The sequence below is a fragment of the Neltuma alba genome, unplaced genomic scaffold, assembly GCF_004799145.2.
Source record: "Neltuma alba isolate B1F8T4 unplaced genomic scaffold, ASM479914v2 tig00012508_pilon, whole genome shotgun sequence".
NCBI classification, from domain to species: Eukaryota; Viridiplantae; Streptophyta; class Magnoliopsida; order Fabales; family Fabaceae; genus Neltuma; species Neltuma alba.
Genome location: NW_021636976.1, coordinates 441,879 through 463,475, shown reverse-complemented (window position 1 = coordinate 463,475; position 21,597 = coordinate 441,879). Strand labels below are relative to the sequence as shown.

Below are 21,597 nucleotides of genomic sequence, written 5' to 3'. Positions count from 1 at the left end.
AATATAAAGAGTACGACTTATCATATGTAGATATAGATAAAGAGTATGACTTATCATATATATATGTATGTATGTATAAGGATTTTGTTAACAAAAAATTCAATATTGATTATGTTTAGATATGTCATTTTATGGTACATGTAGTATTTTTTGTGTGCATATTATTAAATATTACTATTATAGTCTATGCATATAGCTCATTAAAAAGTGAACATAAAAATTCTTGAAGGATTTAAACATATGAAGCCTGTAAAAGACAACTCCTGAAGAAATTATTTAATATGTTTATGCGATTATCTTAGCAAATATGTATTAAGAAAATCGAGATTAAAAATTTGGTTATGTATAATTGAGTTCTAAACAAAGAATTCGAGATTAAAAATTTGAAATTGAGTTTTTACAGGTTGAAAGCTTAATACTTCGAATGTTTTAAGATCATTATGTTTATCCTATGATCGTTTGTGTGTGAGATTGGATTGATCGGTGATGCAATATAATACCTTTTTTTTTTTTTGGTGACGTGCAATACCGAATATTTAATATCTATGACTATTTATATATCTTGCTAATTTGTATATTTGTTATAATTTTGTCAGCAAGATTAAGTTTCTGGTGAATAAATAGGCATTGCGAGAGAGATATGGTGCTGCGAGAAAGTGTTGTATGAAGCAGAGGCAAGATATATCATGCTAACCTTTAGAACAATTTTTGTTGTTATTTTCTTAGTATACAATGCAAGTAGAAAGATATTGATAATTTAACATATCTATAGAATATGCTAAAGGAATACATGTTCAAAATTATATTATAACAATGTATTACATGCATGAATTAACCAAAAGTAATACATACTCAGAGAAGCATTGGTAATAATCGCATTTGAAAAATTAATACACCGTCTTGAAATACGATAACTTAAACAATGATGTTGTCATTAAGAAGAGTATATACAAGTTGTATTCTTTCTTTTTTTTTTTAAAATAACCTAAGTTTTGTTTCATTGAGTTTTCCTGATAAGATATTTAATTGGATGGTATTGAGAAAGGAATCAATGAATAATATATTTTTTACTTCTATCGTGTTTTTTGTCTCACAGGATTTTTCTTAATTAAAATTTTATAACGAGGCACACTATTTGTTACTACCTTACTTTCATCCTTAATATAAAAGCTAGTTGACTGATTTGAGTAGATTAATCAAAAGAATTTGTTAAGTTATTTACTTATAATAAATCGGTATTGTCTTCCCTTAAATACCCTTACTAATCATGTGTATTCGCTAAAACTACCATTTGATGAAACTATTAACATATGCAACTATTACAAAGGCTACTTTGAAAAAATATATAGGTCAATATGAGAGACAAGGTGGATTAGGGTCTTACATTTAGGATCAAAATGAATGTTAAACCAGCTCTTATATTAAGAACTAGAGGTAGTATTTAATATAATTGATGCATTTGATTTAATATGCACAGCTATCTCTGTAAGTAGGGTATGTAAACTGAAATGAGATATTCAGGAATATAAGAAATTCTTTCCGTTCTCTTTCTTTTCTCTAATGTGACCGCCCATTTGGATTTGATGTATAAAATCATTTGAGAAGTAGAATGCATGCTACGTACATGTCTGTTCCGAGATCGCAATCACATTTTACAAATTTTAGCATTAATAAAGTAATATGAAAAACCTATACAAAAGTTAGTATAGCCGAAAGGAAATAAGACGAAAACCTAAAAATATAAATTTGAAAGAAAATTTCTAGTGGCTATACAAACACATGCACATCTTCTTCCACAAAAGCTATTGTCATATACAGATATGAATTTGTCTGGAGTTTATGAGGAAGCAAGTTCAAATTCTTGTCCAGTCCATCTTCGCATTCTTTCTGTTGCTTGTTCCACCTGAGAAGTTTGGAGTTTAGACGCTCTGAAACTGATCCATATTTGCATCTATATAATTTGAGGCCATTGTTTTTCTTGCCATAACTATATCTATGGATTAAGTATGCCTATATATAATATGAACAAACAGGAAATAGAATTATATATATGTATTTATTGATGCTCACCTCTTCGTTCCAGTTAGTTTTATATATAATGTACAACAATATTATCGTCTGCAACAATGTCCCACATATCATGCCTACCCAAATGCCCTACAATTAAAGAGCAGTATCCATAATTGAAAAAATATTAACAGGGAAGAAAAAATGGAAAAACGTCTGATTGCACTTGGGTTTTCAGACTGGGTTGATTTACCTCTACTCTTAAACCCGCTTTGTAACCAAGAAGAAAGCCAAGAGGGAGTCCAATTACGTAATAACAGAATAGGTTTATGTAAGCTACCAAAGCCTGCCAACCTCCTCCTACAGCTACACCTGCAGCAACAAACCTCTTCAACTTTAAGTCACATGATCCTCAAATATGTCACCTTTGTATCACTGGAATAACACAATGTAATATATCCGTTTCAATCAAAAATTATTCTGTGGAATTGCAACATAAAGAATGCTGCAATCTTTATGCAGCAGATATAAAGAACTTTTGCTAAGCATAGTTGGAATGCTCCAACCTGATATAACTGGTTGAACACTATTTAAAACCATAGTTGCTCCAAGAAGGGAAGCTAGATGAGAAACTGCTTTTTTCATCTCAGCACTGTCAGTGAAGATGACTGCAAAATCATCTTTTGTGATCAGAATAATGGCTCCGCAAATGATCCCTATGAAGAGGGACTCGATGACCGTGACGATGACAGAGAACTTTGCAGCTCTTGGGTGTCCTGATCCTAGCTCATTTGAAACCCTCACACTGACATTAAAACAAACAAAGATTAGTCTAAGAATGGGACAATAAACAGGAAAAGGATGAACAGAAATGTATAGTTGACCTTATCGCTGCATTGATCCCTATGAACAGCATGCCTTCCCACCCATTCACGTTCATGCTGAAAGAGGACAATCATAATTTAACAATATCTAATAGTAGTATACCATGAATTTAGGAGAGCGAGAGCCTAACGGTAAATGAGGAACATTCATGCATAGACAGTGGTGAAAGCAGCATCTTACCATATAGAAAGCGAGCCAACAGCAATAACTGGATTATCAAGGTGACCAGTGAGAACAATAATGGTCATGAAGTACCAAATCTCCAGACAAAGCATAACAGCAGAGGCAATGGACAACTTCACAAATGCCCAAAGATCCTTAAAGGCGAGCCATGACAGGCCTCTCCATCCTTCATTGCACCAGCCAACCACATAAGCCACTTGAGCCAAGGCAATCGCCCAAGCAGATATGTCATAGGCTGCTGCAGCACCAGTTGTGCCCCAGCCAAACACTCTGATGAACAGATAGAGGATCCCCACATGAACAAAAACCGCGGCGAAGCCAATCCAAGCAAGAACTCCCACTTTGCTCTGTGCTTGCAGGAACTTCTGGGTGGGGAAGTTGAGGGCAAGGGAGAACATTTGAGGGATTGTTTGGACGGTGAATGTTCCTGCTAGGGCCGCTATGTCATGTTCTTGGCCTAGCAGGATCAGGATTGGCTTCGCAAAGATGTAAAGAGGAAGGAGAAAGAAACATGCTGCTCCTAGGATTATCCACGAGCGTTGCATGTACACTCCTAGCATTTCCACTTGTCCTGCGCCAAATGCTTGCCCACATAATGTCTCAAGTGCACTTCCCATGCCAAGCTGCCAGGTTAAATTGATTGATATATTATCAAGTCACATTATGGAATATTAGTACAATGCTTACTTTTTGTTCAAGCGTCTCGTGCATATATATCCTAGCACCAAAGACAACTGTGGACAGGCTAGTTTTGATTTAATGCATGTCATGCAAGACATCATGCGACAGACACAGGCTGGAAACTGCGACACGATTCCTTTATATATAGATATTCATCTCGAGAGAAAATAACACAAGAAAACTGATCATGTATAGGGTCTACATTCATTCTTTGTGCTCATTTTTCTCTCCTAAAAGCTTGCAGTTCTACCAAGAATGAGTTTGATTGAAGCTAACCAAGAAGCCAAAAGAGAAGTTTGAAACCACGGAAAGAGCAATGGCTACAGCGGATAATTCTATATCTCCAATGTGTCCTACGAAGATGTTGGTGAAAGAATTGATCCCATAATTGCAGAGGATATTAAAAGCAATTGGGCCTGCAATAGCCCAAACCTTTCCGGTTTCCACAGAGCACACATACTTCACGTCTTGGAAGCTATTTATTGGAGGATAATCTCCTGCATTAGTCTCAATCGGACCCGCCGGAGCATGGTGGAGCTCCGCCGTCTCCAGGGCGGCACTGCCATTGGTCAATGGCGGCTCACTCTCTTCACCAGAGGATGAACTCCTTCTCTGCTCTGCCATTTCGAGCGACTCATTCTCTGTATTGATCCCTATGTTTGCAGATATGACACGATCCTTTCTTGAAGTGTTGGATTAAAAGGATCCTGAGGAAGCTGAAGATTCGATTCTTCCTGGGAAGAAGATAGTTTGAAATCCGGAGGAAAAACAGATCTTTCTTTCTTAATGCTATTATGCTTTTTGATTTTAGATAACGAGTATGTTTGGCTTCTCCTTCGGAAGAAAATAGATGATGGATTTTCACTTGCCATAATTAGGTTGGCCATTAGAATGAGAACGTTTAGGCCAAGAAAGACAGGTGACTTAGTCTCCTCCTCTTACTACCTGAGAAAGTTGTTAGTTATTTGTCTGCAGAATAACCGTTATTGCAGGTTTCTCTTCTTCATGTTTCCTATAAAAATGTTGGCAATTTTTTACACGAAACCCTCCATCTTGTTTCGTCATGTTCTATTAATATTATGGTCATGCACCAATGTTTGGCCAAAATTACCCCCTTCTTTATCGTTTAATTATCATTCATAGTGCAATTTAAAAGCCTGTAATTGGTACACGAAAAAATAAAGCCTATAAATTGGAATTATATTAAACACTCTCAAACATTAAACATGATAATTTTTATTTTTCGACTTCCCAACATTTTCTAAATGTCATAATCAATTGTTTTGAAGAAAAAAATTATTATATTAAAATCTATTATTAAATTTGTATGGTATGATTATTTGACATGATTTATATTTAAATTTTATTCACAAAGTTCAAACCATAAACTTCATTTAAAAACAATCAAATTCTTTTTGTTGGGAAAATCCCAAAAAAATTATTGTTGAATTTTAAAATTCCAAATCAGAAATTACTACAAAAATGTGTTATCATTTATTTTTCGAATGTAATCATTTTCTCTATGAATGTAATAACCAATACTAATTTGAAATTTTAAATTTAACTATCATTTTTCTGAGATTTTTCCCTTTTTGTTCACCCCAACCTAGCCCCACCCCAGTTAAAAGTTTAAGATTAAAATATATTTCTAGTACTTTAATTTTATACAAAATTTTAATTTGATCTTTTAATTTTATAAAAACATATTTTTAATTTTTTAACATTGAAATTGTTAACAAAAATTAATAATATTGAAATTTAGAATGTCAATAAAATATTCTTAAATGCTAACATATTAAATTTAATTTTCAAAACAATCATAATTATTGTAAAAAAATTATCATTTAATACTAACAATTTTATTGTTAAAAAACTAAATATATTTTTTAAAATTAAAAGACCAAACTGAAATTGAAAAACCAAATTTTGTCGAAGTTTAATTTTCTAAAGTGAAGTTAGGGGTGTTTATGAAGCCCAGTTGCCTGCAATGCCTACCCAAACCCGCAAAAAAATGCCCAGCCCACCCTTAAAAAAATGGCCCAAAAGAACTATTGGACATGTTCGGATTAGGCAAATTATTGGGCAGGACTAGATATCGAGCAAGGTATGCTGCCCTGTCCATTTGGCCCTGCGCGTAAAAATATATATAATTTTATTTATATCTATTTTATTTGTCTCATATTTATTTTTTGAACCAAACATACTGTTGCATCAATATTCAATGTTCATTACACTTATTTATTTTTGAATGATTTTAAGAGTTACGAACTAGAAAAACAATTAAGTTTAATAAAATATACAAACAATATTTTTTTGTCATAGTCCACTTTTCCTAGTTACTACAAAAAGTAATTTATAGTATATTAATTAGTAATAATAAAATTAAAGCCAAGTTACCACTTTAATATAAAGTTACATAGATTATTTAGAGGGACATAAATAATTAGTTAATTAATATAATATATTGACTTGTTGGGTATGAAAACCCGCCCTGCCCGCCTGTGTTTGCCCAGCCCGAATTTAATAAGGCTTTTCATGGGCAGGACTGGGCAACGAACTACGTTTTCCAACCCATTCATTTTTCAGGCTGGGTATCAGGCAATAACCCCACCCTGCCCAGTCCTACCCATGTGTAGCCCTAGTTGAAGTTGGCAATAGTGGGATTTGAACGTGAGGCATTAGGATTAGGAGCAGATAACTGCAACTAAACTGCGTTCAAGTTAAAAATTGGCAATGCCACACTTAACCTAATCACCAATCCAATTTTAAATCCATTGATCAGTAAACATTTGGGAGGGGGGAAAAAATAAAAACAAATGAATGGAATATGGAAGCCTTGCCTATAATCAAGTATACTATATTGCATAAAATGGACGTGTGAATAATGCGTGATTTGAAAGACATTTGGCAAATGAAAAAAGAAGCAACCACAGAAATTTCTGCAATAAAGACAGCAAATGAGAGGCCAAAAAGAGAAGAATTAAGCCATGACACAATATGAATCCCTGCCTCCTAGGCATTCTTTCATGGACAAGAGAAATTCCCATATGGAGAGACACTGCCAAAATCTCTTTCTTCTTCCCAAAGTAGCCAGTAATGAAACGTCTTAAAAAAAAGTGTAAATTCGATTTTAACTAAAGTGCGAGAAGAGAGAGATACAGAGAAGTGGGACTTGTTTCTATCCCCATAGATCCCAGAGAAGTGAATTTCACACCGTATCTTCTCCTCCCTTCACCAAAAATCACTTTCGCAGCATCCTGTTTTGCTAAAACAATGACCTTTTATAATAATGCACCGCAACTTAAAAATGAATCTGTAGCTACCATCGTCCCGTCAACAATCAAAGAACTTGCTTCATCTATTGTCCAAGCATTTTGGCAAGCTTTCAATTTTGAACTCAAACTAATTTTGTGACTACTCAAATATCATCTCCTGTAACATCAAAAGGAAAGGAACATTTCACCAAAGTACGGAATTAATTAACGAATAACTACATTCCTTTCCATATTATAATTCAGGCACTTTGATTTTTTTAATGTTTGGTGACTGAAAAACTTAAAATTCCACTGTCCCCAAACAGACAAGTAAGCCTTCAATTCAGTCCCTAAAATCATTAAAATAATTGTGAAGATGCCTCCCCTTTCCTGTTTCCATTCAAAATTCAACCCAAAATCCAAGTAGGTTGATTTATGCCCAATCTGAGGTGTGAATTAATAATGCCAAGAAGGAAAGGGAGTACAGCGATCTCTAAAGTGAGGATCCATGTGAAGTGGTGAAGTGCAGTTACTGAATTGCACTTCACTCTTTTTATTTATATGTTAGTGATAAGCGCATCTTTTAGCCGCATTTTATCATTTCATAGGAATTTTCACATCAGTAGATTTCTATCCTGCCACGCGCATGAATAAAGTCCAAGTGAGCAATTTATTAAATTTGGTGTTATATGTTATATCGAAATGAGATGAAAGGGCTACACTGAAAGCAGTTGAATAATTGAGTCTCGATAAAAGAAATATATATGGATGACCAAGTGAAAAATCCACTCAACAGTCAAGGAACAAGATAAGGTTTTCCTCGAAAAGACAAGTCACTGCAAGAAAATTCTCACTCAATTGACTGTCAACTTTCTCTTCACTGAAGTATCAGCAACTTCCAGTCCATTCATCATGTGTGATCCAATGATGAGAGGGGTTTGAGTAGTTTGCAGGAAGTTTTAGGCTCAAAAACAAAGCTCTACTCTGTCTGTCATGTACAAACAAATAAATAAGGAATAACTGCAAAAAGCAAACCTGATCACATATAGGACAGGCGTCACTTCTTTCCATCCACTCAAGAATGCAAGATAGGTGAAAATGGTGTTCACACTTCGTCAGAGTTTTAGGATTCTCAACCTCATATTCTGCATTGGAAGAAATTTTTCTTATATATTGTTTCAGGAGTCAATAACAAGAGAGAACCAAGTGATCCTGATCCTGTCAACTACAAAATTGAAAATCAAATATAGCTTTAGTTGCGAAAGAATTTGTACCTTCAAGGCAAATTGGACAGACTTCTTCTTCTTCTGCCATTAATACATGACATTCATTTGATTTCGATAATTCTATCTTCTTTGGAGACAAAAGTTCAGAATTTGCTTGAGTTTTGCAATCCGATTCTTCAAGATCTTCACATGTAATTAATGTTTCAAAACTACTACCACTAACTGTTTTTCTTCCAGATTCAGAATCTGTTGATATTGGACCAAAGACTGCATCATATGGCAAAGGTGCAGGAGGGGGCCGGAACGTATCCGGTGTGGCCGTTTCCAAGTTCAAACCTGCTAGCAATCTAGCACCATGTGAAGCAGCCGTACCATCATTTGATGTTAATGACTCGCGCTCTTCCAAGGATGCTGGGCACTGCGGCGGAGTTATACAAATTCAAGAGAAGCAGTAATGATAATTTTATACTCCCTCCTGTTCAAAATATAAGCTAAACTTTCTTAAAGGGGTTGGTTTTTTTTTTATAAGATAACATTCACTTTTGTCCAAACATTTAATGAGTTTTTTTCAATTTTACCCCCATATATTCTCTTTCTTCTTTAATTCATTTATTACATCTTTTACTTATTCTCTTCATTAATAAGGGCATATTAGGAAAAATAAATATATACCTTACACATTTATTGTTTTAATTAGTTTCTTGATAAACGTAATGGATAAAATTTAACTTATATTTTGAACCAGAAGGAGTACTAGGTAGCAAGTTACATAAATTGACATTATCATCCTCGAAGCACTGGTGCTGAAGAAAAGAAACATAAAAACATACTACCTCGGTCCTTAATATAAAATCTTGTTTGACTTTTATTTTAATCTTAAATATAAGATCACAATATACTTTATCTCTCATATTTATCTATTTTTTTCTAAGATTGTCCTTCTATTAATGATAGTTCTAGCCAATAAACTTGATTAGTAAGGATATTTTAAGAAAGACAACACCTATTTATTACAAATAACTAACTTAATTCCTTAATCTACTCAAATTAGTCAACTAGCTCTTATATTTAGAATCGAAGGTAGTATTACGATAAAACTCTCATCTTATTTAATAGCTGACACCATCCAAAACCATTCATGCAGATCTTTTTCTGTTTCTTTTTTTCTTTTTTTCAGGGGAGGGGGATGATGCTACAGATTTTCCGTTTTACTTGGTTCAATTCAAACAGAACATAAAGGAGAAAAACTAATTTTGAGATTCAATAATTCATGTAAAACATGCATAAAGGATAATTTTCTGTCAAGTGATATCAATTAGATGTGTAAAACCACTAGCTCATCACCTTTCTATTAAAAGAAGATAAAAGAAGACCTACAGTTCTGAGAAAACAAAGTAAATCCAACTTGCTCAACTTTCTTTCACCAATCTTGTCCCTTCAAGGAGTTATTAATAGAACAATGTAATATTTCAATTAAAGTAACAGCTTTGTGGGTTATTTTTCAGCATTTGAGCATGGATTTTCATCTTATTCCATATTCTCTAATCAATAGAGGAAATATGAGGAAGCACAAAACACAGATTTTTGTTTTTTCGTCCAACACAAAATAAATAGAAGATTACTTACATAATAATACACTGGTGCACCATGTAGATGAGGTTTTCTGGCAGAACAGCAGCAACCTCCCATTTTCCCGCAGTGCAGTTGCTTCTGCTATTTAACCAAAAGTGCCAATGATAATCTCATTCCTTCCTGTTATCTGGTATCGAGAGAGGATCACGGCCAACCAGAGCTTGTGTCCATTTTGCTACAAGTCTGAAGAATGTATATGTGATCAATTTACATATAATAACAAACAAAATTTGCTTCATGAAGCAATGATAGATGTCAGGTGGATAATATGCAACCCGGAGTGTATAATCATTACAATCACAGTTAGTAGTAGCAGCCAGGCCCTTAGTTATGTAAAAAATTTTGGAGAGCATCTGAGACCAGCCAAAAATGAATTTCAAAGTTCAAACACAACATTAAACTACATGCGTAGCACTGCAATCTTCAATAGGAAAATGAATTGGCACAGATTGTGTTAATCTGTCCATTGCTTTAATTGAATTCAGAAACCACTTTTGTAATCTTTTATTACGCTATAATTGTTCCCCTTTCTGCAAAGGGAAATCTCACCATCGTTGATATCTTGTCTGATACTAAACAATATCTGACTACTTTAGACTTCTTGCACCACTATGGCGTTGCAATATAGCCAATGCCGTAACCGCAGAATTGTATCTCTACTCAACTCAAAATCATCCATATCACAATAAATTATAGCTACAATTAGCATACAAATTTCAACAAAAATTAATCTATTCTAAAAAAAAAAAAAAAAACCAATGAACAATCATCAGAATGATTAGTATCAGCTCACAAAAAGGAGAGAAGCAGAGAAATGATGAAACCAAACAAATCGGATTTATCGCTAAACACAGCAGTAAAACATAGCTCGCCCCTTGGCACAGGAAACTCAAGCGACCAAAAAAAAAGAAGAAAGGAATAACCCAAGAAATAAAGCAAGAAAAGGGTCAAACAGCTAAACCAGTCGATCGAATTCAGTTCCGAAATTCACCGCATAAACCCTAAGGCAAAATTGCGTGCCAGTGGATACAACACAAGCCAGCAGTCTGAGAAAGATGAGGAAAAATCCAATTACCACTCAAGCCAAGAAATGGAGAAGGAAACACGTAAAAGAAACGCTCACCGGTGAAAGGAAGAGATAGAGAGAGAGAGGTGGGCATTGTTGGGGCGTTCAATTTTCAAGAAAAGCGACTGGGGGATTGTCAAAGCTCGCTTGCTAGTTGTGTAACTTGCACTTTCTTGTCCACGGTTTTCCATATGGTATAGTAGTATACGGCTATACGCTCCACTCACTTATCTCTCACGGTCAGACGTCACATAGTCACGTACAAAGACAGGAACTTTTCTCCTGTAAATATTGGTGGGAAAATGACTTTTTGACACCATGGACGGAAGTTAAATATTGAGACTATCCGCTCTTTTCTTCACCCTCCCTATTTTCGCCGCCACCGCTTTTGAAGCTGTTGTTACAACTTCGAAGCTGCTGTCACCATCGCCCAGGGCCGCCCGCTAACGGCTTTACTTGCGCCTCCGTCAACCTATGGTCACACCCCCACTATTTTTACTTACGAATCATGGATGATTTATGAATATTGGAAGATAATTTAGTTTAATTGTCTCAAGTACATCGAAATTTTTTTCCTTTTAAAGGAACCGACTTTGATTTCATTTATGAATATTAGATGATCATTTGTCAAATCGGCTTAGAGCACTAGCAAATTTTTTTAACTTGTAAATTGGGATTTCAAAGCCTCACCTCCAACGTTCTCACTCATGATCATGGGGTGACATAGGTTGACGAAGGCCCTTTTGGCGGCTCTGGTGGTTCTGACAGTTATTATTAAAACGGCCATATGGCAGACAGAGTGACGAAATTAGAGAATCTAACCAAGTTTTTATTTATTTATTTATTTTTAACATTCCTTGGATTCTTTTTTTTTTTTTTTGACCAGCTTTCCTTGGATTCATTTAATCAACAGAAATGAGAGGATAATAATTTTATGAGACCTATCATATAACTTTTGAGTTGTCAGCGGCATGAGTTACATTCATATTTATTTTCTTGAAGTTTGCCATTTTTTTTTCTTGGGGCATGAATTCGTATATTGTTTTTTTTCCCCCTGCAGGAATATATTTACAATAACAAAGCGTCAAAACTCGCATCCCTCCCTGCATATGCACATTTATCTCACTCGGCCAGATTCAAAGCCCCACACCAGAATTAAACACAAGCACATTTGTAATACTCGTCATGGAAAGGAAATAAAAATGGCTTTCCGAATTCATGCCGCCCAAATGTCAAAAAAAATATATGTTCGACATTTTTTCCCAGTTACATTCAGTATCTTAATTTAGAATGTTAGATAAATAATACTTCTCCGATTCTTAATATAAGACCTATTTAACTAATTTAATTAGATTAAGAAAATTAGATAAGTTAGTTAATTATAAGAAATATGACATGTTTTTCCTAAAACACCGTAATCATCTTTCTTAATATCCTCCCTCCCCTACTTATTTAATTATGGTTGAGTGAAATATCTATAGGGGTAATTTAGAAAAAATTAATAAATATAAGAAATAGATCTTATATTTAGAATCAAAATTAACTCAACAATTACGTCCTATATTAAAAAACCGTAAGAGTATTAGCATTCAACACTATAAAAAAATCAGGTATTATATACACTTCTAACAATTACTTACCTAGCACAACGGAATGAATTACTACCTCTGACCTTTAATATAAGATCTTGTTTGATTTTTATTTTGGTTCTAAATATAAAACTACAATCCACTTTGCCTTTCATATTTATTCATTTTTTTTCCAAAGATAATCCCTCCAATAATAATAGTTTTAGCTAATAAACTTGATTAACAAAAATATTTTAAGAAAGACAATACTTATTTATTACAAAATAACTAGCTTGACTTATTTTCTTAATCTACCTAAATCAGTCATAGGACCAGAGATAGTACTAAATATGTGATGATTTGTTACTAAACATGAAAAAACGTACAAATTTCTTAAATTATTTGAAAATATAAAAAATACGTAACAAAAGCTGGCAGAATATATCTTTCAAATCAAATTGCCAAGAAAAATAAATATTATCGCCCTTTGGGCTGATTTACAAGACACTGCGTTGCTTGATAGGTTTTTCACTTCAGCTTTAGCCTAACAATTCACCTCCTAGCGGCTAGTACTATGATCTTTCATATAAGTCGGCAACCATATATTTGACTTCGCTATCTCGTATTTCACTGTTACTTACACATGGTGACATGAGCTCACTATATCACACGATTAAAGCCCTGCCAAATCCTAACCCTCTTTATTTACAATCGATTATTGTATAGAAATCCTTCTAAACGCCTCTTGAAAACGAATCCTGACGAGTCAGCGCATAGTTTCCACTTGAAGGCGGCAGCTGATTCTCGTCACTATCAACAACATTTACTTTTGAACAAAGGAAGAAGAAGGAAGAAGTATATATTGTAATATGCCACCAACTGTGAAACAGTTCCAAACAGCCAAAACATGAGATCAAGGGAGAAAGGAGACAAATGGATGAAAAGAGTAGCTTGGTGTGGTACTAATAATACCTATGCCAAAACCAGTAGGTCTCACTGGTTTCAAGTGTCCAGCTTGTTGCTGCCATGGCCAGTGCCGCGAAACCGGCCAGCACAAAACCCCACCGGAACCGTCTCAGAAGTGTCTTGACAAGATTATAGAGCCATTGCTTTATAGCTTGCAAGCTGCAGATTACAGGAGAAATTCAGCAGTCTTACTTTTGGTATTAAGCATTAGCTGAGTTGTCTAATGAAGCACAATTCAAGGTAGAGTTAACTTATGGCTAACTTTAAACAGGCAATCTACACAAGAATAATAGTTAAAAATTAAATAGTGCAGCTGCTTACAGGTTAACACATGAATTTCGTGCTTTGCCAACTATTATCTGGCTATTATTCAGTATAAAGATGTACTTACACAACCTATTATCAAAGTACAGAGAACTCACCTCTGACGGAAATTCGATGGGACTCCAAATGAAAAGGAAAGGGACCTATACTTTGCTGAGAGCTCTATCAACCATCCAATAAGAAGGCCAAGAGTCCCAATTACTATCACAAGAATGATATTGGAAGATCTGCATCATTAAGCACACATAAATAGCAATTACTCCTTCGCTGGAAAATGGCAACTAATACTTTAACATTTCTCTTTCTACACACACATATACGTATGTATATACAGTATCTGCTGGTCTGGTGTACCTGGTTGCCTTTGTGACAGCCATGAGAGCCGTAAGGATGGCCACACCAGTATGAATTGCCCTCTTAAACGCCTCACTAATGGTAGCTAGGTATACAAAAGTGCTAACCACAGCCATGAAAGAGAGCCAGAAGTCCATGAACTGAGAATTGTCAAGTAAATCGTAAGGGCGCTGTAATATCTTAAACTAGACACATGAGAAAAGAGAACCATCTTGAAACATGAGTAAATTGGGTATATGCGCACGTGTGAAGTAGATTCTATACTTAAAGACTAAGGCGCTATCCAGTTGAGTCATCAGTTAACTGGGGTTCGTTAAAGCTTGCATGACAGTTACACCACATATCATCTCTCATTTCCTTCACGGTTGAATAATTTCAAGACAGTTGCCAATTTTTCTATTCAAAAAAAGAAAGAAAGAGATCACAGTGGAAGCTTATACGAAACCTGTAAGGCATTATAGTTTAATGCACACCAGGTGCCAACATCACAAGCATGATATAATCCACTTGAAATTCCACTAGCTGTGTATATAATCCACTCTGCCCATGCCTGCAGAGATGAAATTATGAGTTATAAATTTCAATCCACAATATAAAAGCTAGACAAAAAGTAAAGTGTAATTTTCTAGTAAGTTTAGCTGCAATGCTCGTATCAATGTTCACAGGAGATATTAGAATATTAATTCCCACATGAAAATGCATAGTAGAAGAGACTAGTGCTAATGTATTTCCCAATTCTATCATAGTCTTCATCCTTTAAATGAGAATACCAAACTACGCATCAAATCAATCTAAAAGTAAAACCCAGAAACTGAAGTAAAGGGAAAGAACAACCTTCCGCCGAAGGGCCCAAAAAGCAGGAAGTATGGCTGCAGCATTTGATGCGATGAGAAAAATTGATTGCCTTATATGCCCTACAATATTTGTCAGTAAGTAGATAATAGTAGGAGAAAAGATACAAAATTTTCTTATTCAAAGAGAAGGTATTTGTTTGAAAAATTGAAGGGCAGAACAAGGGCAAAGCATATTTGACTTTCATCATTAGGTGAGGCTTCAAGCAAATATAACAAGCAGCGTTATTTACGATTTGCTGACAGTGCGGCTTCCTATAGAATCATTAGAGATGATCTAAGTGATAGAAATCTTACATTTGGATCCTTGGCTATGATCATGATCATATATAAATTACAATGTTTACAAAACATATCTAAGACAGGAAAATGCAGAAAAAAGCAAGAGGTAAAACAAATGATATACCTGGAGCCACGATCAATTTTGATTGCTACAAGAAATATAAGCAAAGGTGAAAGGAAATAGCACCGTTGCTTTCTTTCTTTTCACTAAAGTATGACTATAATAGTATGATATGATAGAAGTCAAACAAACATGGGCCGAGGGAACAGTATTACATTCATGACTTGTGAATAATGCAAATAAGCAAAAGGGTTGAACCAAGATAGTTAAAAGAAATCTTTCTCTGAAATGAACAATCACCTTTATGTGATACTAATTCAATGCCACAATCAAAGCCTCCATGGTCTCGGTCACAGGAGCAAAAGCTGGAGTCCAAGAAAACCAACATATAAATTATAAAAATTTCTTAAGAGCATGTGCTGAAAATTACAAAGACACGAAATCTGGATGTTCCAAAATTTAACATCTGATTTTATGAAAAAACTAACTTCCCATTCACGAACAAGATATATATCTTGGCCAGAAAGTAAAAGGAAAGAAATAAAATGCAAAACTGATTAGAAAAAGAGAAACAGTAAAAAGGCAAGGATGAAAAAAGCCACCGTATAAACCTGTATGATGACAATCCAGTAGCATCAAATGAAAATTTACAGCTTCCATGAGAGGAGCATTGATTTGGACATCGTTCAAGTGAAAGAGACATGGAGGTCTGTCCCTTTGAAGAATCACTGTTAATATTGAGGTGTCGTAGACCAATTCCCCAAGTCCCCTCTCTAGCGTAAATAATATAAAAATCAACTTTGTCTTCTCTCGAATCATATAGCATGAAAAACATAGATGGGTCACTCCTCCTTGACTTGTTTGCGTAATAATAGTCCCAGCTATCAATAGATGGTAATCCACCAAATCTAGCATATACTTCATAACCGATCTTCGCATTTGAGGATAGATGTACATGGATATTTCCTCCAGCTGCACCACGAGGAATATCCATAGTAAAGTAAGTCCATATGCCGTCTGCTTCCCCACCATTTGGTGAGCCGCTTAAAAGTGGTTCAAGAGGAAACTTGGCAGAATCAGAGGACACTTCTCCACCAATTGGTAAATAATATGATTCAAAGGGGCTTATACTTCTGCTTAGAACCGTCTGCAGACAACCATTCTTATCTTGTCAATAACTTCTGCGAGTAAAATTCTCAAAGCATCAAGACATAGAATTTGTTTTTGCCAAGGTGTTCTTAAACTCAAATCCATGACAATAAACCAGGCAAAAGTTGCTTTAAAGTTATTCTTCTGTTTGCATATTAAACTCTTACTAAATGAAAATTTTCTTGCCAATAGCTTGATTTCTATAGGCATAATATGAACATGTTGATGGCCCAAAAAGAAAAATGAACATGTTGAGGAAAACCATTAGGTTTGTCCTGTGTAAGAGGCTTGGGCATGTTGTAGACCTCCATGCTGCTATGTACCAAAAGAAGATATTATATCTTATGAAAGGGCATAAATTGATCAAAGTGCTAAAGATCTCGAAAGGGCTAAGTTTATTCAGGGAAAGGGGTTGAGAGGAGGAACTAAAAGGAGATAGGCATGAACTACCATGGCTTCTCTGAGAGAAGGCAAGTTTTTTTCGTCTATCCTCTACATCCAATCGAACACATTCCCGGAGATGTACATTTCCGATGTTGAAATAGTCTTTCATTCACTACCAGAAAGTAGATGTTAACTCAATCGTATGATTAAGTGTTTCCTCAAGATTTTTATATTATAATCATCATGATAAGACTGCATGCAATCATGTCTTCATTTAAACTTCTCAATTTTAAAGGTGCAAATCCATAATCTAAGAAATGTCACTAACACAGACAAGATTGTATTATCATAATCTTAAAACTAAAGGTGGAAAACACATAACTTAAAAGCACAAAAGGAAGAGGCAGATACATGTTTTGCAAACAATCCCACCTGAAGTTTGTAGCTTGCCATTGTGCAATTTGGCCCAGCTTTTCCAAATGGGCATTCAGATAATCGTGTTTCCATTGAATAGCAGATTCTCACATCACTATCTGCAGAGTCTCCAATTTTTCTTGCAAGATTAAGTGGTAATATGACAATGTACCAACGACCAATCAATGGTGATTGTATAGTCAAGGGAGCTTTATATAAATTACTGGAATAATCATGCAAAGTTGCTGAAGGCATTGCTCCATGGCGAACTAAACACATTAAATTAACATCGTTTGCATCATTAGTTGATGCATTGGAATTGAAACTGACATTTGTGGCCGTAATGCTGAACTCTTCCACCATATTCATTATATCCAAGGAGTAGACTTTTGCTCCACCTTCCTGAACACATAAAGTTTCAAAATTATTTCTGCATGTCATTACACTTTTGACCATTGGCTTGAGAGCCACACCGTCAGAAGTATCAAAGACATCAGGCCCAGTGCACGAGAGAGGATAGACTGTACTGTTGCAGAACTCCCCCATCATCATCACATTAGTGCATGCTTCGACACTTACATTGGCACTAAAGGAGTAAGTTGGACCTCGGATAATCTGCAGGGACAAGCAAGTACTTGCTATTCATCAGCATGTTGTAGGCCCCTTTGCTAAGAGTAATAGCATGAGGAAGATGGAAAGGAATGGAGGGAGGGGCAGGGGAAATCAAGACGGAAATCTTCAATCTAGCAGCATAAATGAGACTGACATATGTGATTCAAATGCCAAGATAAAAGGACAAAGAAGACTAATAAGCTTAATTAACTATATATCAACATTAAGCACAAACTCACGGATTCCTGTATTTTTATTGTGAATATCCAACCATAAAGCTTTGATCTATCCACAAACTGAATCAATTAAGTGTCTGACTCAGTACAATATGGAAAGAATTAGAAACCAGTTCTCTTATGGCACTAGTTAGAAGAGAGTCACAGCTATGAGCATGTAATCAGTGCATTGACTTTTTAAAAAACATTTCAGTAGTTTTAAGTGTTAAAATATATTAATTGCTTTTATTGAGAATGTCATTAATTAGCTATACTTCGAATCAATTGTGCATCTGGGGAACCCCAGTTACTTTCTTCAGGGAATTAATCAGCAAGACCTATAGATGTTATTACAGGGGATAATAGTACATACCATCTTTGACTGTGTCCTAGCAGCTCCAATGCCATTGAATAGACCAATGTACCAAACACCTGGAGATATCTGAACAATAATCTTTTAATGTTTTCTGTCTATAATATTGTAAATGAAAAAAAAAAAAAGTATATAACTTTATTAGTTCTTCTCATTGATAATACTGACAGTTTATTGTCAAGGCAGATATTATCAGGTCATTACAACCATGCAAAGAAAAGAGAAACTAAGCTTGAAGATGCTAGATAAATTTATGGAAATAAAATTCTTGCAGCAAAAGGGAGAAAAACTACTAAGGACCTCTAAGAATACCTGCTCGTTCGTCAATCTCAAAGTAATATTTTTCTGCATGGGAAAACACTGCTCCACATAAAGATTATTCATTCCTGAAGAAAAAGGAGAACAAAATGGGGATTACAAAGGGCATATTAACCAAAAAAATTTATGGAAATGTAGACATGTTTATTCATGAGTTGCACAAACGTGAGGAATGAGTCATACTGTTTATAGTTTGTGGATAGCGCAACTTGTTATAGCTTTTGTTATGTAAACTGATATATTGATTTGCCTTTCCTTTTGAAAAGAAGAAGATACAGAAGTAGACAGAGAACTAGTGAACAAGTGTCAAAAAAGTTATTATGATAGCCAAAAGAAATCATCATAGTGAAGCAAGTAAGCAGTGAGGAGGAATTATACTAAATACAAACAAGTCGTTATACTAAATTCTAATTTAATGAATGATAAAAATTTATTGCGGTTCCAATGGTTCTGGCTAATCAACAGATATAGGGTGTCCTAAGGATAACTTCTAAGCGAACAATGAAGCTAAATTTATAATTATCTCAAAACAGGGAACTTTAGGATATAATATCCGTGCTCAGACTTGAGAGTGTTTCAGATAGACTAAGTTGAACCAGCTAAAGGTCTACCTGAGATGGCCGACTCTTTCAGGGAAATATTTGAGGCATCTGGCAACGGAGGGCTGCCATCTCTAAAACATGCTATCGGCAACATGCTTTTTGGAACCTTTTCCACTTTTGTGACATCCTGAAAAAAAGGCACAGAAAAAGCGTGTCCTAAAATTGGGTTCTCCAGGCATATTTTCAGTAGCACAAGAAAAATAAATTTAACACACAAATTCAATTATAAGAGATAAAAGAAAATTTCAATGAAATTCATTTAGGATATTTATTCTTCTCACAGACAACTATTTGATTTACATTTTTTACCACATGAAGTACCTAACAATATAAACAGACAAACAAACTGAGGAAACAGAATTTCAATAAAGAAATTTTATCAAAAGAAGCATAGTTGCTGTTGCTCCCAATGTCAGTGTTCCATGGTAATCCTATCTATTAAGAATAGTAAATATACTTACAAGGTCTACATCTGAGTTCAATGCTATGAACACTGCAGAAAACCATGTCGGCAAATCAACTGGAATAAGAAAAAAAGAACCACAATAGACATGTAAGATCATGTGTAAGTCCACAGTCAGCAGCAAACTATTTTTTCTTGATTCCTTTTTCTCCAGTATAATAGATCTATGAACCAACAAATTAAAGTTCCCTAAAGCAGAGGAAAAAGTTCAGCCTCCTGAGTAAATATTTCTCATTTCTCCAATTGGAAAATTAGCAATAGCATACGAAGCATAACCAGATATCTTGCTCATTTGAGGATTTGATGGATATCAGCTACATATAAATCTTAAATTCCACGAAACCCAATATTTAAATTCTCACTACACAGAAACGGAGGGAAAAAAAGTACATTTAAGTTTTCTGAAATTTCTATGACAACGAATGACAATCTACACATGCAAGCCATTGTTTGAAGTGAAAGTAATCCAGCTAGAATCTCCTGTTCCATAGAAAACACAAGACTAAAATCATCAGTACCACTAGCTAAATTGCCACTTATAATTCTGATATAAGCTCTATCACGAAGAAACACCGAAGCATTGCATAACCATTTCCTTCATTATATCTTGGAGAGATTAACCGAAGACTCTTCAATAGCAACAATACAAGACTGGAATTAAATAAAACTGACAGGCAAAAAAAAACAAAACTGGAAGTGAATGAGCTTAAAAGAACCCAGAAATACCGATCATTATCCCATGAATTCGCCTATTTTCCCTAGGACTCAGCGATAACGCATTAGACTGTATACCTTGCAGTGTTCTATGAACAATAAGAACGGAGAAAATAAGCATATAGACAGAAGGGCCGCTACCAATTGACCCGCTCACCTCTGATATATCGCAAATCAAAGGGCCTGAGAGTAGTCTCTGGGTAGCTGAAGCTGGAAACAGTGAAGCTGTCGCCAGTTCCCAGTTGATCACTCGCACAGCAGAGGCCAGATAAACAAGTAAAGAGCGCCAAAATACTAAGAATCCAGTTAGGATTAGAGCATAGAATCGATTTGAAAGGCATCTTTTTTCTATCAAAGGGGGCGATTAAGAAACCATAGGAGCCTAACTAATGGAATGATGGAAATGTATACTGGTTGAATTAGGACTAATTCAAAAAAAAAATAAAGTCTTGATAAGGAGGATGCGACAAAGGAAAGGGAAAACACAAAACAGTGAAAAAAAATGAGATTTTTCTTCTTAATTTACTAAACGTATGGCCTTGCGAGAGTTCTGGGCTGAATCGTCCACTAATGGGGCGAAACTGAAGACTGACGAATCGATAGCGGAGACTTTACTGGTTCTGTCTCACGCGGGAAGAGGCGAGTGTCTAGCAGTCGAATGGTTGACTTCGATTTCTCACGAGAGAAGACTTCGGCCGGTAAGTCAATCAAGGGTGGGGCAGGATCTGATATTCTGATAGGAAATTTCAGAATTAATTGCGTTTTTCATCCTTTTGGTTAGTCAGGAAAGAGATAATAAAAATATTAAAAAATAAATAACTAAATTGAAGAATGTCGATAATGCTGGGGAAGCAAAGTACAAAGCACTTCAGAGATGGTACGATCGAATCCTCTGGTTCGACACGGATATTCACGACGCATGATTGTCTTTCTTTTTTTATTTTCTTTTTCATTAATTGTTACTTTTTTTCTTCTTTTTTTTTTTGGCCAACGTTACTTTTTTCTTTACTAAT

General features: G+C 35.0%; 3 protein-coding genes across 9 annotated transcripts; all 3 read right to left on the bottom strand.

Annotated features, from left to right (window-relative positions):
* Positions 1-1,837: 1,837 nt before the first annotated feature.
* Positions 1,838-4,380, bottom strand: LOC114727837 (protein DETOXIFICATION 34). The gene is made up of 7 exons (XM_028914606.1): positions 4,033-4,380; positions 3,073-3,698; positions 2,892-2,948; positions 2,574-2,812; positions 2,261-2,379; positions 2,071-2,157; positions 1,838-1,903 (listed from the first exon to the last, which is right to left on the bottom strand). Exons 1-7 carry the CDS (start codon positions 4,378-4,380, stop codon positions 1,838-1,840), a joined length of 1,542 nt encoding a protein of 513 aa, XP_028770439.1.
* A 2,197-nt stretch (positions 4,381-6,577) lies between these two features.
* LOC114727799 (probable E3 ubiquitin-protein ligase RHB1A) lies at positions 6,578-11,138 on the bottom strand. Of its 4 annotated transcripts, none has more exons than XM_028914552.1 (4): positions 9,863-10,777; positions 8,285-8,654; positions 8,046-8,155; positions 6,578-7,188 (listed from the first exon to the last, which is right to left on the bottom strand). In XM_028914552.1, exons 1-4 carry the CDS (start codon positions 9,923-9,925, stop codon positions 7,171-7,173), a joined length of 561 nt encoding a protein of 186 aa, XP_028770385.1. In that variant the 5' UTR covers positions 9,926-10,777; the 3' UTR covers positions 6,578-7,170. The 4 variants fall into 4 exon arrangements, with proteins under 4 accessions (XP_028770385.1, XP_028770384.1, XP_028770383.1 ...); XM_028914551.1 differs by lacking the exon at positions 6,578-7,188 and adding an exon at positions 10,944-11,138 and having other exon boundaries at positions 7,662-8,155; positions 9,863-10,051; XM_028914550.1 differs by lacking the exon at positions 6,578-7,188 and adding an exon at positions 10,992-11,138 and having other exon boundaries at positions 7,662-8,155; positions 9,863-10,051.
* Positions 11,139-12,948: 1,810 nt separating this feature from the next.
* LOC114727797 (uncharacterized) lies at positions 12,949-21,228 on the bottom strand. Of its 4 annotated transcripts, none has more exons than XM_028914544.1 (15): positions 20,742-21,228; positions 19,869-19,927; positions 19,417-19,534; positions 18,800-18,873; positions 18,488-18,556; positions 17,306-17,902; positions 16,373-16,487; positions 15,943-16,330; positions 15,641-15,705; positions 14,981-15,060; positions 14,592-14,696; positions 14,147-14,286; positions 13,891-14,019; positions 13,475-13,627; positions 12,949-13,381 (listed from the first exon to the last, which is right to left on the bottom strand). In XM_028914544.1, the coding sequence occupies exons 1-15, from the start codon at positions 20,923-20,925 to the stop codon at positions 13,237-13,239; spliced, it is 2,421 nt and encodes an 806-aa protein (XP_028770377.1). In that variant the 5' UTR covers positions 20,926-21,228; the 3' UTR covers positions 12,949-13,236. The 4 variants fall into 4 exon arrangements, with proteins under 4 accessions (XP_028770377.1, XP_028770378.1, XP_028770375.1 ...); XM_028914545.1 differs by having other exon boundaries at positions 15,943-16,312; positions 16,472-16,487; XM_028914542.1 differs by having other exon boundaries at positions 15,943-16,487; positions 20,742-21,227.
* Positions 21,229-21,597: the final 369 nt, after the last annotated feature.

Bases quoted from the DNA above. Each gene is read 5' to 3' on its own strand.
- LOC114727837 (XM_028914606.1), bottom strand. From the start codon at position 4,380: ATGGCAGAGCAGAGAAGGAGTTCATCCTCTGGTGAAGAGAGTGAGCCG. The intron at 2,949-3,072 runs GTAAGATGCTGC...GTCCTCTTTCAG, and splicing joins GTTGGCTCGCTTTCTATATG to CATGAACGTGAATGGGTGGG. The intron at 2,158-2,260 runs GTAAATCAACCC...CTTTAATTGTAG, and splicing joins AAGCGGGTTTAAGAGTAGAG to GGCATTTGGGTAGGCATGAT.
- LOC114727799 (XM_028914551.1), bottom strand. From the start codon at position 9,925: ATGGGAGGTTGCTGCTGTTCTGCCAGAAAACCTCATCTACATGGTGCA. The intron at 8,655-9,862 runs GTAAGTAATCTT...ACTCCGCCGCAG, and splicing joins GTGCACCAGTGTATTATTAT to TGCCCAGCATCCTTGGAAGA. The intron at 8,156-8,284 runs GTACAAATTCTT...CTTCCAATGCAG, and splicing joins CTGTCCAATTTGCCTTGAAG to AATATGAGGTTGAGAATCCT.
- LOC114727797 (XM_028914542.1), bottom strand. From the start codon at position 20,925: ATGCCTTTCAAATCGATTCTATGCTCTAATCCTAACTGGATTCTTAGT. The intron at 15,061-15,640 runs GTGATTGTTCAT...CAAATATTGTAG, and splicing joins TGAATTAGTATCACATAAAG to GGCATATAAGGCAATCAATT. The intron at 14,020-14,146 runs GTACACCAGACC...TTAATGATGCAG, and splicing joins GCTGTCACAAAGGCAACCAG to ATCTTCCAATATCATTCTTG.